The sequence below is a fragment of the Grus americana genome, chromosome 10 (assembly GCF_028858705.1).
Source record: "Grus americana isolate bGruAme1 chromosome 10, bGruAme1.mat, whole genome shotgun sequence".
NCBI lineage: Eukaryota > Metazoa > Chordata > Aves > Gruiformes > Gruidae > Grus > Grus americana.
In genome coordinates this window covers 16,068,399-16,085,108 of record NC_072861.1, presented here as the reverse complement: position 1 = coordinate 16,085,108, position 16,710 = coordinate 16,068,399, and the positions used below count along the sequence as shown (strand labels likewise).

The 16,710-nt window shown below is 45.8% G+C and overlaps 1 protein-coding gene across 4 annotated transcripts in view; it reads right to left on the bottom strand.

The window, feature by feature from the left end:
• NTRK3 (neurotrophic receptor tyrosine kinase 3) overlaps positions 1 to 16,710 on the bottom strand; it is a 219,379-nt gene that overhangs the window by 43,947 nt on the left and 158,722 nt on the right. For all 4 annotated transcript variants that reach the window (XM_054837014.1, XM_054837016.1, XM_054837017.1 and 1 more), the window contains one exon: positions 1,478 to 1,608. In XM_054837014.1, the coding sequence (XP_054692989.1) occupies positions 1,478 to 1,608 (131 nt within the window). The remainder of the gene's footprint in view (positions 1 to 1,477; positions 1,609 to 16,710) is intronic.

Below are 16,710 nucleotides of genomic sequence, written 5' to 3'. Positions count from 1 at the left end.
AACCGAGTGAGTAACACAGCCACTTTCTGTGGCCCTGGGAGGGAGTCCCTGAGAGCAGAGCAGAGGCAGACTCTGGGCTGGGGACTGAGCTGCCCTCACCAGTGTGTCCTGCTGCTGCCCCAAGCTGCAGTGACCAGGGAGGTAGTTCTCAGCCTCCGTTGGGAGCATGAGGAACTGCAGTCACATCTCAACTTAATATGTAAAGCCATTTTTTCTTTCCTTTTTTTTTTTTTTCCTCCCCTAAGACTTACGATGTGGCCCAAATTAGAAGGATTTTTCCCTGCCCCCCCCTTGAGCTGGCAGGAAGCCAGATTTCAAGGCCCTGCTCCAAAGCTGGATCTGTATGATCTTGCAGGATGAAAGGCACTCTGGAGATGTAAGCTCATAGTAGCAATTAACAGAAACAAGTTCGGATGCTGTTTCTGCCTATGTGCAAATGAAACTCAGTAGAGACTTGAGAGACAGGATCACATAAGGGATGGCTGACACTGATAGGCAGGTTCCAGCCACAAAATCAGGCAATTAATCATATGGGTAGCTGTGCTACCTCAGCTTTAACCTGTCTCAGAGGTGAAAGGTGCAGTCTTGCAGTTCATAGTCAAGCATAAGAGGACAAAAAAAACGCTTGAACTGCCAATGATTAAAACAACTCTCAAGTAACTGGATGCCTCCAGCATCCTGGAGAGAGTGCTGGAACCTTTTTTCCTGTAGAGCATCGGTTCAAATGCAGATCTTCTTCCAAGGAGTTAGAAGGCATCAATTAACTCCCAGGGATTAGACTATGTGTGTCTGCCAACTGGTGCCACTTGAGAGGAGAGCACATTTCTGCACCGAGTGGGCTCCTCTGCCCAGAGCCACGCTGATGGGGTACAGCTCACACGAGGACCCTCACAAGGATGCAAACAGCACAGCACAAGCCAAGCTGAACTTGCGTTGGCTCAAAATCACCAAAACAGGAGGAATCGTGGCTAGACAAGCAGGAGCTGAGTGGAGTCGAGCTGGGTTGCTTTGCCCATCTTGCAGCAAATTGATCCCAGCAAATTGGTTAGTCGTGCTTAGCTTTTAAACGCTCATTTTTGCTGAGGTCTTTTTTTGCTTCAGCTTCTGCCTGTTCCACAGAGAGATAAAATCCGGATAAAGAAGAGCCCAGGTCCCTCATGGAAGGAAGGTGGACTCCACACTGCACTGCTGCAGCTGCACAGGAGCTTACAGCATCCAGACCAGCTTCGCCTCCTCATCTGTGTCCTGGCCACATTGGCAGGAAGAGAGGCTTTGGCATTGGCAAGAATAGACGACCTTGAAGCGAAACACTGAAACTTTGTGTGACTAAGTGGATTTACCACAATCTCCGGCATCAGATAAATCTCCTCCCCAGCTCCCAGCCCTCCCCTGCTTCCCTTTCCCACGCAGGCTCATCCAGCCTCGTTTCGCCGGCCAGTCCCAGCCCTACTCTCTGCCAGTCGCCCTTGGGATTTACCTTCACTGCCACCAGCATTTTGTCGTTGGTGGGGCTGAGGTTGTAACACTCGGCCAAGAACACCTTCCCAAAGGCACCTTCTCCCAGCTCCCTCTTCAAAACGATGTCTCTCCTCTTAATATGCTGGACATCTGTTGGAGGGAGGGGAGGAAGAGGGAGAGGGTTGAGGGAAGAATGAATTAGGGTTAATTCAGGGAATGGAAAACAACTAATTCAATTTTCTAGCAAGCTGCAAAGGATCTGAAATTGCTTTGCAAAAATATCTACAGGGATCTTTTTACCCACCCACAGAACACAGTCATCTCTGGGATGGAGCTAGTCTTACGCAAAACATCTGCAAGGAAAGTACTTGAGGTTTATCACGTTTTTACTACAAGCTCGGGGCAAATTTGTCCTCCGGGAGAGGAACCTTTGGGGCAAAATCTGCTACAAAGACCTGAATCTCTTTGGAATGATCCTGGAAATAATTCCTCTTCTGCAAGGCATAGCAAAGGTCACATACCTCTGATGCCAGGCCAGGCGAGATGAGAAGGTCCTGTTGAATATTGCATTTCAATTTGGATCAGCTTAAACCCAAAATCGGGCAGATTTTTGAGGCTGAGCCTTGGCAAGTCAAAGCATTCCTAAGGGGGGGAGGACCACTGACCCTCACGCACCTTCGGGCACTAGCAGGAGCTGGCTGGAAGTGCCAAGTGCCGTCTCGCAGCAAAACTCTGACCCTGCAGCCATCTCCTGCGCGACTGTTCCCTCAGAGACAAAGTCATCCCAGGATAAAGTCACCAGCACAACAGACACACTCAGCCCATTAGTTTCAATGATCCTTTCCACTGACATTTAGGATGGTGAGGACTGACAGAGAATAGCAACCAAGGTTTCAGGAAGAATCAAAAGAGCAATAGCTATTAATTTAACAAAGGTACAGAGGACTATGAAGATTGGTCTGCTCAGCTAACAGGGTCATTCATAAGCGCTAGATCTACCCAGGCACTAGGCACCTAGAAGGGTAGATAAGCGACCAGCAGGATCTCCACAAATGCTGGGTCATGATTAAATGTCACAGGTTGCTGGAAGAGCTTGGGGGTCTCCATACGCTCTTTTGAGCATGATGCTAGGACACAGCTACTTTCTGCCAAAGCTCTAAGCAACTTTCTGGCATCACAGTGCCCATACAGCTCCTCTGGCAATACAAAGAAGAGCATTGTCTGGAGGCACAGTACCCAAAACTTCATCTCTCTAAACTGCCTTTCACTGGAACTTGCTGCCTCCCTTTGAGAACTGTGGTAGCACAGACCACCTCCAGCTTCAGCCTGATGGTCATGGCAGGGCAGCGAGAGCTACACACTCTTCTCCAGTGCTCGGTGAGCAAGAGCTGATGCACTAGAGATCTCCTCAAGCAGAGGCATTAGATGGAACAGTGGTCTCTTTCCATTCCTACCCAGGAGCGCTCATAACTTGACCCTGCATCTGTTTGCTCACAAACTGGACAGCTTTTGAGTCTGTTCCATCTCTTCCATGTGCCACAGAAGCTGTACAGGTATGCACCTCTTAGCTCAGATGCATTTCCCTTGCAGCACTGCAGATGCAGGAGGTGGAGGTGACTAACACCAGCTTTCAAACTGCCTGCAGGGAAACATCACAATTTCCACCAGCTCCTACCACCCAGGCTCCCACGTAAGGCACCTGCATCCACCCAAGGGAGCATATGCCCCACAACAACATAGGTTCCACTTCATGCATCAGAAACCCAATGGCTTGGAAGACTAACATCCTAATAGCTTTCATACAATTAAGCTTTTAAATTAGGAGCTCACAGGCAAGCTTAAGGAGCTGCCATCTCTGGCCCGTTTGCTTGTTTGGGAAGATGGATGCTGTGAGATTGCACAAGCAATGGGCCTTGTAATGAACGATGCCTCTACAGAGAATTCCCGTTGACCTTTTCATTAATCGTTCAATAGACTGAAAACTGTTAGTTACCAATATTAATAATATTAGTAACATTAAGGCACAGGATGGTAGGCACAACCAAAATGGCTTCAGTTTTAAATTTGCAGTGACAGACAGGGAGAACAAATCACATGTGGACTTTGCCTTCTCCACCTGGTTTAGTTGAGTGTTTAAGGAGTACCTTGAGAAATCTGAAATATTATGTGTTGAAATGTTAAGTGATGCACTTGGGTGAGGAAAGTCCTAATCTAAGAAAAGCTCAAATAGCACCATTTTACTTAATAGAGTAGAGGAAAAAGGTTTTTTTCTTCTTTCTCTTGGCAAGCATTTCTATAGCACTCATCACTACAGTACCTAGGATTTACTGTATTGACAAACCATGTATTTGCATTCTTGGTCTCCTGAATAGCAGCAGTCAAGAAAGCTGCGGTGAAATGATCTTGTATTAAGAGGAGCCCAAGGACACTTTAAAAACCTCAGAATCCCAACAGAAATGTAGCAATTGCAATCCGATTGCCCCATTTGGTGTGAGATAAAGTTAAAAAGAAAACTGTCTCAGAATAATCAGCAATACTATTTGAGGTTATTTACACTTCTGATGAATAAGTGGTAACACCATGAGAACTGAAGCAAACCTCTCATTCTGAACTCCCCAGGGTCTTGCCCAAAATTTTCAGCTCCCAGTTTTTCCTCCCAACAACATCTTAATAAATGATCAGACAGTTCTGAAAGCCGGCATCCAGACTGTGTAATTATGTCTACATTATTAAAATAATATCCCATCTGTCTTCAAGACCAGATTTTGCAGCAAGTTGTTAGGGTCACCTGAGAAGCTTCAGGGAAAATTTATATGAAGAATTAAAGGAGATACTGTGGCAGACAGAGTTGAACTGAGGGAGGAGCAATCCTTTTGAGGTAGTGCACTCACGTAGCACTGCTGGATTTAAAGTAAACTTTAACTTGGAGGGTTACAAAAAAAAAAAAAAGGCTCATGAAGTTAAGCAGTTTGACAGCAACTGGACAATCTTAATGGAGAGTTAGAAAAGTACTTTTGCTGATCACAATTTCTCTCAACCTCGAATGGCCATAAATTTTGCTTCACAGTATTTTAGGCACAAATGGAATAATAAGTGAGTTATAATAAATTGCTTTTTCACATGCTATAGGCTTAAAATACTGAAGTTTACATCAAATTCTTCCATTCACAGTGAGATCAGCACTATGATTAATTCTACATTACTATTAAATATGGGCTTTAAACATAAAGCAATGACAAACCGCCCTGGCACTATGCGAATGGCTGTGTTATTGTGCTAACCTTGCATCTCTCTGCTCATCTGTCCTGGCTGTAACTCATAAGGAAGGCCAAGTAGCCATGAAAGATGCTGTGCTGCAAGGGCACCTGGGAGGTTCATCTGCATAAATGTGTTTACCTCCTCCTGGAGAAAGCTGAGCCCTGTCTGATAAACAGCTGGTGTTTATTTGTTTTAGGCAGGCAGTGGTGTGCTAATCTGTCTCGGCTGTGTTGCAGTCAGCCCTGCCGACAAGGTGTATGCAAACTGTCTTCCCACAAGTACCACCTTTTTTTTTTTTCCTCCCCCCCCGTACCATTAACTTATAAAAACAAGCCAACAAGACAATTCAAAAGAAGAACCTATGCAGGAGCCACAGCAAGACCTGACAGGAAAATAACCAGACTTGACAGTATGATGGGAACTCACTCAAGGCTGTGCTGTATCTACAGAAAGGACATGGGCGCACAACACTGAAGTAATTCCAGTTTAATGAAACATCTTGCAGTCCTTGTTTTGGGATTACTATGTTGTTGCATGACACAGAAGGAGAGTTGGGCAGATCCATCACCTTCCTTTTTGTCCATCAAGATTTAAGGCACAGAGAACATGTTTCAAGCTCTTGTCTTCACTGTTGTTCTGAATAACACATGAACTACATCAGAAAACACCTGACCTGCAGCTGGTTGGAAATGCCCCATGACTTCAGTTCAATGATGGTAGCACGTGGGTAAGCTAGAGCATTAACAAGAGGGTAAGTCTGGAACACTGCACTCACCTTTACAAATTGCTTCCAGAGCAGAAATCTTTCCTTTTCTTTAGAAGAGCCAAGGCAGAAGGGTTGCGGCTTTGGATCTGCGATGGGATCTTACCTAACCTCCTCTGAACCTTTTGCAGGACTGACTCGATCTGTGCTTAAAGTGCACCCAGTCAGAAAAGTGGCTGTCTAAAACCAGCAACTTCTTCCTCCCCGTATTTGCTCCCATGTGCCCCTTATTCATGTCGGCTCCTCTCCTTGACACAAACATATTCTAGTTTGCTAACCTTGTGAACCCAGCACAGCCATGGGATACAGGGGAAGAAGAAGAGGGAACAAGATTAATTCTGTTTTTCTCATACATCAATCTACCATGTCCTGATGGGTCACTTCTGCACTGGCCCCTGGGATAGAGCCTGGAAAAGCCAGAACTTTTTTGCTTAAATCACTGATTCAATGACTCTTCGCCCATCTTTTACACTCATATTACAGAATCTCTCTTGCTTGTGACAAGGTCAAGGCAAAAAGACCCCGACTCAACCTCCAAATCCCGGGTAGAGCATATAAAGCTGGTAGCAGACTGTGTGCAATGAAAACACCCCTTTTCTGATAACAACCACATTTCAATCACATGAGCAGAAATCGGGAAGTTGCATGGGTACATTTCATGAATCTAATTTTCCAATTATTGTCTCATTTCCAAATCAGTCCTGGGGGTCAGATGAAGAAGAGATGGGTTCAGTGACACTGCAAATTCTGCGTTTCAGATTCCCATCACAGCCAGCATCCTTAAAACCATGGTTTGATAATACTCTTGAAACCTGGATGCACATGATTGTGTTTGGACACAGATGACTACAGTGGGAGGTAAATGGACAAATCAAACTCCAAACAGAGTAAACCATGAACCGTGCCAGTGCTTAAGTTACAGCAAAATGCAAAACTACTTATTCAGCTGGATCATTTACACCAGGTCTGAAATTAATTCCTCACATCTCCTTTTTTCAAACTCCCAAACAGCGGTCTGTCCGGTTGCTGTATTTCTAGTGGGTTTCCTGTCCTTGGACTCTCAATTCACGAACAACATGTAGCTCACGGGGAAACAGAGCAAAATTATAGAAATTTTTCCTTTTACTTTTGCCACCCTCTTTATCAGCAGCTTTCTCTTCTAGCCTAGACAAGACCAATAACAATTTTCTATCAGTTTCTTCTCCTCCAGACACATGCCCTATTTTCCCTAGAGGTAGGTCCTTTCCTGCACTTCTCCATCACTAGCTTCTCCTTCCCTTAGCTTTGTCACATGATGGCATTTCTTCTCTCTTTTTCTTCTTCTGTATTTCTTGCCCCCCTTGCTTGTTCAATCCCTGGTCTAAAACTGACTTCTTTTAGACGTGTTTCTAGGATATCCTGATTCGAGTCTGATACTGGGCTCTTGTTCTAATGGCCTTGATGTTCATAAGCTTCTAAAGCCTCATTTGCATCAACAGCACTTTATAAATGATAACAACAATGACATTTTTCAGTAGTGGCTGAGTCATTTGCTGTAGCACCTAATTTATGCCAAAGAATTGTCTCTTTTTCCTTTATACATAAGTTGTCCACAAAAAGGTAGCAGAGTTCTCAGTTAGTCAGTATGATTCATTCGCTTCATTCTTGACTCACTGCTAAAATAATTCTTATGAATAAACCCTGCATAACTTCCCTGCTCTGTGACAATTAAAATCAAATAAACAAAGCTTACAATTTACACTGGAAATCTTGTCATTAAGACATGTAACTACCAGAGTCCCTTTCATGTCAGGCAGTCAGTCACAACCTGGATGTCAACCAGCCACGCTGATGAGTTACCCGATGTACCTGATCAGAGCAAAGTGTGCAGATCAGGTAGGACCAGATCAAAAAGCCTTGCCACTGGAGGACTGATAAGTCATTGTCTCACAGACTTGTCTCACAGTGAGAGAAGATAATGCATGGGCTAGCTGCACGGAGTCTGAGTCTCCCTCCTGGCGTGGTGCAAATCCATCAAAGTCAATGAAGGATATTGATTTCAATCGTGGACTGCTGTGAAGTACACGTAAACAAAGGGAGAATCAGTCCCACATCATTTAAAAAAATGGAGACGTAAACAGGCTGTTTCTTATCTCTGTATGGACTCCGAGTAGGTAGCCCTCCACCTCTGGTGGCTTCTCTCCCAGCTCTGACATGAGCCACCACTGGGGAAAGGCCCAGATACATGCTTCGGCAGCTCAGCGCTGTGCCCAGACGCTGGTTCTTTGCCAATTTCCTCTGTTAAGACACCCTTCAAGGACTCAGATTCAAAAGAGCTGTGATTATAAGCACCAAGCAGCTCTGACAGTCCTTTCAAAAAGACCCCAAATCATGGAGGTTTATGTAAAGCATATCTGAACCTCTGGGAACTTGGTGGAGCTGGCGCAGTCCTTGGCTGAGCCATCTGGGCTCCAACAGGTGGGTGCACCGAGGTCCTTCCCACCCCCTTCTTTGCAGGTCCTGTGGACAAGACCACCTCATTCAGACCTTTCTCTTCACTTTGGGAGCAGTATTTAAATCTTATTAATTCTGCATGACAATTCTCATAGCCAATTGTGTGTGTCCACACAAGCAAAAATATATATAGAGAGATTTATCTTACATCTTCCATCCATCTCTCCTTTGGCCTTGATGGAAACAACCTGAAATGCAAAGAATACTCTCCCTTTTGCTGTGATACCCCTCTCTTTACACCCCTTCTCAGGTTTTTCGATTTCCAGCAAACCAGTATATGTCATTGGCTTCAAAGCTTCTTTTCAGACTGTTTCTCATCTCTTGTACCTTACCAAGATGCTGGCAACTTGCTTCCAGGCAGCCCCTCGTGCCTGACTATATAATACATTATCAAACAGTCATGATCACACTCCTTCATAAAGACCTTAAAAGACAACTACTTTATATTTCTGCAGTTCTTTGTGTTTTCTTACCGTCCCCTTCATTCCTTGGGAGCAACTGCAAGGCACGAGTGCAGATCCCAGATGTGAAGAAGGCATCATTGCCCTGCTGACCCAGCAGACCTGGAGCTAATGCACTACATCCTGCTAAATAGACTTTGGTAAAAAAATAGCAGGTCTGCTGGATAATCTGGGCTAAAAAAAAATTATCCAGGAATACCAATCTGCACCAGGAGCTGACATTCAGTGTAATCAAGCTCAAGAAAACACAAGAATAGAAGAGCAACCTCTGCAAGCCAGATTTCTGATGCTTTGAAAATACCTCACATCCACCACTTCCAGGCATACCTCTCGCAATCACGACATCACCAGCTCCTCTAGCTTTTGCTGTTGCAATAGCAGGTGAAGAGGAAGCCCTGACCCAAAGGGATGCCCTTCAGTCGTCAGCTAACTCCAGCCCACCTCAATTCAAGGGAGAGATGCGTTTCTGAAAAACAATCCTCAAGCTCCGCAGAGTGGCTTGATTAGCGGCACGGCGCGACTGGATTAGCACCCGCTGAGCTGCCGTAACCTGAGCTGCTGCATCTCCGCTGCAGCACCAGCTCCAACATCTCCCCTGCAGCACCAGCTCCAACATCTCCGCTGCAGCACCAGCTCCAACATCAGCCACACAGCAACCGCCGACAATGACAGTCTACGTGTACAATGCTCCTGGAGCAAGTAAGTGTGAAGGGAGTGTGTGTGTGTGCGCGTGCGCGTGTGTGTGTAAAGGAGCTGACAGAAAGGCAAAGCACAATCACCCCTTACACCAACAACTCATCAGATGCAAGCCCAGAGCCAGCCAGACTCCCTCACCACATCACCCTGAAAACCATTTGGAAGCTGGTGACATTACCTGGTGTGACATACCTGCAAAGTTTAAACCCAAACCAAAGCAAGCTCTCATTTTCTTCATGAAAAAATTCAAAAAATCATAATGTTAGAACGTGCTTAGCACCACCCCACAAACACTTTTTAAGCAAAAACTTCTGTCCCAGCTTAAACCACCTGACACTCCTATAAAAACAAAACATGATTTCAAGCTCTTCTCATCCATTTCAGTCCTATAAATCTGAGTACTAACCACTCAGTAATTATTTTATGAAGAAACCAATATAAGGTGCCCCCTGGCTACCGGGTGCTGAGCAGTCTCAACTGGGATGCACAACACCACATGGTTCTGCAGAAGCACAGCCCCCCTGAAGAGATCCCAAAGCAAAGGAGCTACAGCAAGAGGAAGCATCACTCCCAGCAAATGTTTGACAATGACTACAGCAACAAAGAAAGGAAGCCTCCGGCACATCTGGGCCTTGCACAGCATCCACCTCCTCCTCTTTCCACAGATTTGCAACTTACTGAAGTTACTCAAGCAAGAGCTCATCATATCAACAGGACACTTCCTTGATCCAACAAGGTAAATCCCTTCACCAATGCTGTTGTCAATGGTTAAAATGTCCTTTAGTATGGAGACCTGGAAGACTTCCCAAAAGAAATCTAATGCTTGCAGCTGCTGTGGTCGGGGTTAGGGAGCAGGCACACATCTGTAAGTGGGTTCCCAGTTGTGCCCCAACCCAGTCTCTGCCTCTACCCAACCTCTTTGTGCCCAAGGCACATATCAAAATCCCCTCAGGCTAGGACAGACGCCTTGGTCCCGCTTGTTGCTGTCACCTCTACAAAGCCTGGGTACAGGTTCATGCCATGCCTGCCCCTGCCTCTGTGTGCACCAACTCCTTCTCAGCTGGCTCCCAGGGGAACACAAAACACTGCTGATGGGACCAAAACCTTATTAACACTCCAGACAAAAGACTTCAAAAACAACAAATGATTCCCATCATCTCCTGCACCTTCTCAAATAATTTCTGGCTGACGCTAGGCTTCAAAGCCAAACTGTGTCTCCAGCTCCAGCAGTCTGTCTCCTTAGACATCCAGCACCAACTTCACATCCCAAGCGGATGCTCGGGCTTTGCCTTTTGTATACGAGGGTTAACTGCACAACTGGGCTCTTCTGAGGACAAAGACTAAGCCCATCAGGAGACAGGTAGAGGAGGGACCGAAGTGGGCTGCAGAGGTCTTTGCATTGGGTGAAATGCCCAAGAGCCCCATGGCAACATATCATAAAAGGGACCTTACACAAAACATCGTCCTCACCGACTCACTGGTACACTCCAGCAGCTCTTGGAAACAGAGATTGGGATTCTTGGCAGGGTGGGAGGAAAAGTGAAAGAGAGAGGGAAAAGGAGTCTTTCTGGTGAATGTGTTTTCTTTCCACCAGCCAGGCCCCTAGGTCCCGTGCTGCCAGAGCACTCAGAATAAAACATTAATTCAATACCACACATTTAATTACACATTATTTGAAAGTGAATTTATTTAACGGAGGAAAATAGTCTTCAGAGAGCATCTGCCTCCCTCAGACTCATGCGTCTGCAGGGAAGGGGCTTGGAGAGGAGATAGGAGGAATAATGGTTTGTTTTACATCAGCAGCTATTGCCGTTCAGTTCATCCCTTCAAAAGAGGAGATTTTAAAGAGATAGAGTTGTGTTTTGCAGGAACTTACCGGCTGATTTGATTTTCCAGCTAGTTTTCACTTGATTGGAAAGCGCTGCTGCAGACAGATATCACTTGTCTTTCTTTTTTATTATTTTTCTGAGGGAAAGGAAGGATTACTGGTGGAGGGATGGAGGAGGATTGGCTGCCCCTCAAGGGACCATGCAGTAGTCAGATTTCAGGCTTAAGGCTTTAACAACACAGTAATCAGACACTTAACAGCATCCTATTGCCGAGATGGATAATCACAAGAAAGCTGGAAGCGACCGGGACTCAGCAGCAGCCTTGCAGCTTTGAGACTGTCTCCCAGCAGGAACGCAGAGGCTTACCTTCTGCCTCCAAGGTCTCAGAGGCTCTTGGCTATCAGCTCCCCCAGCCTGTGAGTTCACTGCCATGGCTGCCTGCTCCAGCGGGGCCAGAAGCCTGGCAGCGCCTGCTTGCAGCCGGCGTCGAGCCTCTTATTTCCCCAGTCAAAGCTCCACTGCAGAGAGATGGGGACCGACTCCAGTAGCTGGCACAGCCAGCAGCCCCTCTTCGGCTGCATATGAATCATGCTGAGCTGTTGCAAGGCCAGAAAAGAGCTGCCGGGTCCTTTGTAGGAAGGCGTTTGCTCTCGGTAAACTCAGCCTGAGCTTTCGCCTTTGCTGTCCTCTGGGTTTTGGCACCCCCGTCACATCCCAGCAGGAGGATGTCACTCAGGGCTGGGTTAATTGGCTCATGCCACGACATAAGCCTTTCTCCCAACCCTCATCCGGGTGCTGGGTCTTCCTCCCACTCCTTAATTTGGGAGCAGCAACAAAAAAACTCCCTCATCTTTGCAGCAGCCTTGATTAGACTGCAGTCCCCACCTGGAGTGACAGGCAGACATGGAAGTGTGTCATGCATCACCGCTGCTAGCACCCAGTGCTCCCTCCAACAAGTAACAGGAGACCTCAGCCCAGCTAGTACTTACCCCACAGCAGGGTATGTCTCTGACCGACAGATGTCCCATGGTCAATCTATTGCCCTTTTTGGCCTCACCAGCCAGATCCTGCTGGTGCCACCCCAGCTCCATCACTCAACCTCAGAGCCATGCTGCAGTTGCTTGCACACCCAAGTAGATATTGCAGCACTGGCTTCAGGTCACAGCGTTAAGCTTTTCCTTGCAATTTTGAAGATTTACAGGGGTTTGATACTGCTTCAATGTTGTTCAGTCTATGGCCTGATCCATGGTTTGAAGGATCTAGGCACAGGTGCATGCTGCTTCTGCCTAGTCTGATTCTGCTGTCATTGTCTTCCTAATGGCTTCTGATCTTAATGTGCGCTCACCATAAATGCTAAAAAAATTCCAGATATATTGAACAAGTTCTGGGGACTATGTGACTTTTAGAAGGGTGGCATTAAAGGAAGAGGTATGGTTTTGGAAGTGGTTCAAGTGCCAAAGTACAGCTGTCGTCCCTAGTGCAGAACCCACTCTAAACAGAGTAAGAACTGGCCCCAAAGTTGGGTGCGAAATGAAGAAGCATTTTTAGAAGAAGTGCAGTTCTCTCCAGATGTGGAAGTGCAAAAAGACTTTCAGAAAAATCTGTTGTGACAGAATTTCTGGACCGTCTCACAGCAGGAAATTTGTTGAGAGGGCCTGGTCTTCTGCATTTTCCAGCTAGAGCTCCAGGCTTCTGGAAATGCTTCTGATTGTTGCTAGCTTCACCTTCATCACAAAGGAAAAGGACAATTTTGGACAAAACATAGCATCTTCTTCTTCTCTCCCCGCCCCCCCCAGCCTTTGTTTTGCTTCTGTGATCTCTGAGTATCTATGTCTTTTCTTGCCCCATGCCCAGTCATTCTCCCAACAACGACTTCCTTTGGTGGTTATTAAACTCATGGAACAAGAAAATTCCAGAAGTGAGGCCATATAGAGTAAAAACATGAGGTGTTGAAAGATAGATCTCAGGCTCAAGTTATGATTTCATTAGACAGCCTCTCTCCAATTTGCCCAATTTCCATCTCTCACCTTGCTTCCCACCTCTGCCAACTCCCTTTCTCACCGGACTGACACAGGAGGTGCACTTAACGTCTACGGCTTGATGAGGTGTTCCCTCAGACTCATGTTTTCCTAACACCCCGAATGGACCTTTCTCCGTCTTTGTTTCTGCCTGAGGTTTCCTTGGCTTTCTCCCTACTTGTTCTGTTTGCACAACCCCATCCCTTTTTTCATGTTGCCAGCTTCTCCTGCAGAAGGAAACCCCTGAAGGAGGAGTAATGTGAGATAGCTCTGCCTGCTGGGCTCTAAAATTACTGTGGTTTGGGTGATTTCGGCAATTGTTATGAGGCAGCAAATTATGCAGAGAGGAATAAAAAGCAGGACGGATCGTACAAAGGAATTAGCTAATCTGATGGTGATAGCAGCTGGTCCTCGTTTAGCTCTCCAGTTCTATGCATAGTTGGGGCTTCCTGTGCTCCTTTGGTCTATGTCCGAGTCACAAGTAGAATGCAATGAATATTTGACTGGTGCTCCTGTGATGCTTCACACAAAGAGAAATCCAACTTTCCCCTCAGGTCCTCCCTCGCTGCTGAAAAATGAGCAGGGTAATGGCAGGGTGGCTCTAGATGAAAGGAGCCCACCCTGGGTCCATCCCGGAGAAGAGGACCTCTGGAAGGCAGCAGCTTGGCCATGTGTCAACTCCGGAGCTGCTCCATGGTGGGATCCAACTCATTTCACAGATGCTGGCTGAGCAGAAGCGCTGTCGTGCCAACACCACCTTCTTCTCCGTGGAAGAAACAGAGTACTTTGAGGAGTGAGAAGTAAACCAGAGAAAGTTCTCCTTGGGCAAGGCTTTCAAAATCCCTCATCACCAGGAGTTCAGGACTACCTAAGGAACCATATGCTCTTGTTAGGACACTGCCCTTCCTTCCCTGATGGTACTGCTTTATCGTATCCCTGCCATGTCCTGCCTTTATTATGATTATAAATGAGAATCCATCTTGGTTTATTGTCTCTGACACTCTCCAGCATGGCGAGAACATGAGGTAATAAACCACTGTATATTTGTCCATTTGTCTGTCTGTCATCTTTTAGCGATGTCTCACACCATTATGAGCCAGATGGTTGGGGTGAATTTTCACAGAAAAACATCACAAACTTCACTGTGTGCAAGAGGGAAAAAAAGAAAAAATCCTACCGTTTTCTCCTGTGGCAAAACATCAGTGTCTGCACCAGGGGAAAAATACCCAGTTAATTCTTCTTAAGGACCCTGGTGAGACGTGAGAAAACATTCTGCAGTGCTGGTAGCCTCGGAAGACATGATTAATTGCAGATGGTGAAAAGGTGCATGTTCAGCTTTAACCGAACTATGTGTGAGGACTGGATGATTGCTAAGTTGGTATTCAAGACACATGAGGAAGGCAACCTACTAGGACTTCAGCTACAAAAACAAGATTATGTATATACTTATATATATATATATATCATATGTGGCTTAACAGCTTAAATTTAAATGTGTATACTGGATTTTATGGCAAGAACATACTGCTAGTGGAAGGGACCAAAATAAGCGAGATAGCTGAGAAAGGAGGGAAAGGGAAATAATGTTTTGCAGTTAGCTGAGGATGCAGAGGCATAAAAAGGACCTCCCAAAGCTGGCAATAGCAATTTGTAGATGAATATACGTGGGTGATACCGCAGAGCATGGAGTGGGGTACAATGGTGGAAAGATCTCCAATATGCCATTAGCTGTTTCTCCTTACTAGCCTAGGACGAGTCTCATTTCATCGGAAAATGTCTTGGACAAGAGTATATATGTTGTCTTAATTGGAGGGCCAGCATCAGATATTGGGATGGTAACATGGAAAAATCAGAGGCCAGTTTCCACTAATCTAATCCATCGGTCTGCCTGCAAATCCTGTTTCATTATTGCAATCTGAGCTTGGAAAGTGACCCCAAATTCAGCTTGTATTATAAAGGTCACCTTGATGTCTTTTCTTTATCAATCAGAGTTTAAATCAAGTCCCTTAACCTTTTACCAGAGCAGAGACTTTTCAAGTAGGTAATGGGCAAACCTACCCAGAACAATATCAGAGTGCAGATGAGCACCCAAAGTTCAAAACTTGACTCGGACTTCTTGCATTTAGACAGCCAGGCTGCAATTCTCCTGCAAACAGAGCTCACATCAAGTCATCCAAGGTCTCCAGACTAGAAACTGGAATTGTAGAGAAAGCAGACAAAATTAAAAAATAATGAAGGAAAGAATAATTACCAAGCTGTTCAAAATCACATCTTCATTTCTGGAAGGAGTTCAATGAAGGAAAAGATTCCTATGCTGTCCAGCTTGCTTCATTTATCCTTTCTTCATAGATAGCACTGTGCCTCTGCTGCATAAATTGCAGTCTCCCCATGCCACGTCTCCTCTGGTGCAGGTATATTCCCAGTGCTGCTCCTGGTATTGCGGGAGGGTCAAAGAGGTCCTTTTTCTCTGTCTGGTTCTCTTCTCTCGCTTGGGATTCCTCTCTCAAACACCTCCCAAATCAGGAGAGGCACGGGGTATGTTTGGGACCTCAGCCATAGCGCTGGTGAAAAATCATTCACGTCTGTGGTGATACAGCAGGGATGATTCTGGCTCCTGCTTTCAGTGTTTCCTTGCGGATCGTTAGCAGACATTATGAAAAACACAGATGATTAGGACTGACCTCCAGGACACATCACTTTCAACCTCTTTCCAATTGGAAACACTTTTAGCAATAGCTCCTTTCTGTCTTACGCTCTCAGGGCAGATTTCTACGCAGGCTCTTGTTTTAAATCCTACACCAGCACTTCACCCCCAGTCATTAATCTCTGGTGCTGGTCCTTGTCAAATACTTGCTGAAAATCTCAGTGTACTATATCCACTGAATCTCCCTTATATATAGTGGCAGTTAGCTCCTCGGGGAACGCCGGCAGACTAGTTGAGTGTGACCTCCCACTACTTCAAGCCACATAAGTCTGGCCTTCACAGAGCATTGCTTTTCCAGGTGTTCTCCCACCACATCCCTTAAAGTTTAAGAAGATTTCCAAGAATTTCCCAGAGCAAACATTAAGCTTACTGGTCTGTCTCTTGTCCCTGTTATGTCCACCACCTTCCAACTCTCATCCATCTGCCCCATTTTAAACAGATAATTTAAAATGTCAGTGAAGAGCTCGGTGTGTTGTGTGCATGCCCACAGGTGTGTACATTATGGGATGTGCTCTCCATCTGTAGAGGATGCTCACCTTGTCCAGTGCCCTTGAACAGCTGGCCACCGATACGGGGAGATCTTTCTCTTCATCCTCTATAAAGCTGGATGCCATTTTGGCAGATGAAAAATATTTAATAATCCTTCTTTCCTCTTATCGCTGATATAAGCTGGCTTCTGTTCTCTGTCGCCAGTTTAAGTTCTCCATATATCAATCTCAAGATAAGCATTTTCTCCTCCATATCCTCCGTACCAGCTCACTGTTCTCCTCGAAACTCCAAACAGCTCCTTGCTGTGATGCCAGTTTCGTTGTCTCTCAGAGATAGTTATGTGCAAAAGGACCTTCTTGTCTGAAATAGACCCTCAGCATCCCGTATGGCTGCTGCTTTCCATCCTTTTTTTTTCCTCCTGCTTTCTTCTTCTTCCCCTCTCCTTTCACTGTGATACTTCAAGCAGTGCCCCATCACAGTCTCTATCTCTTGCTTAGCTGGCCTGGAGTACATCAGTCCTTTCATCCCTTCTTTATTGTCT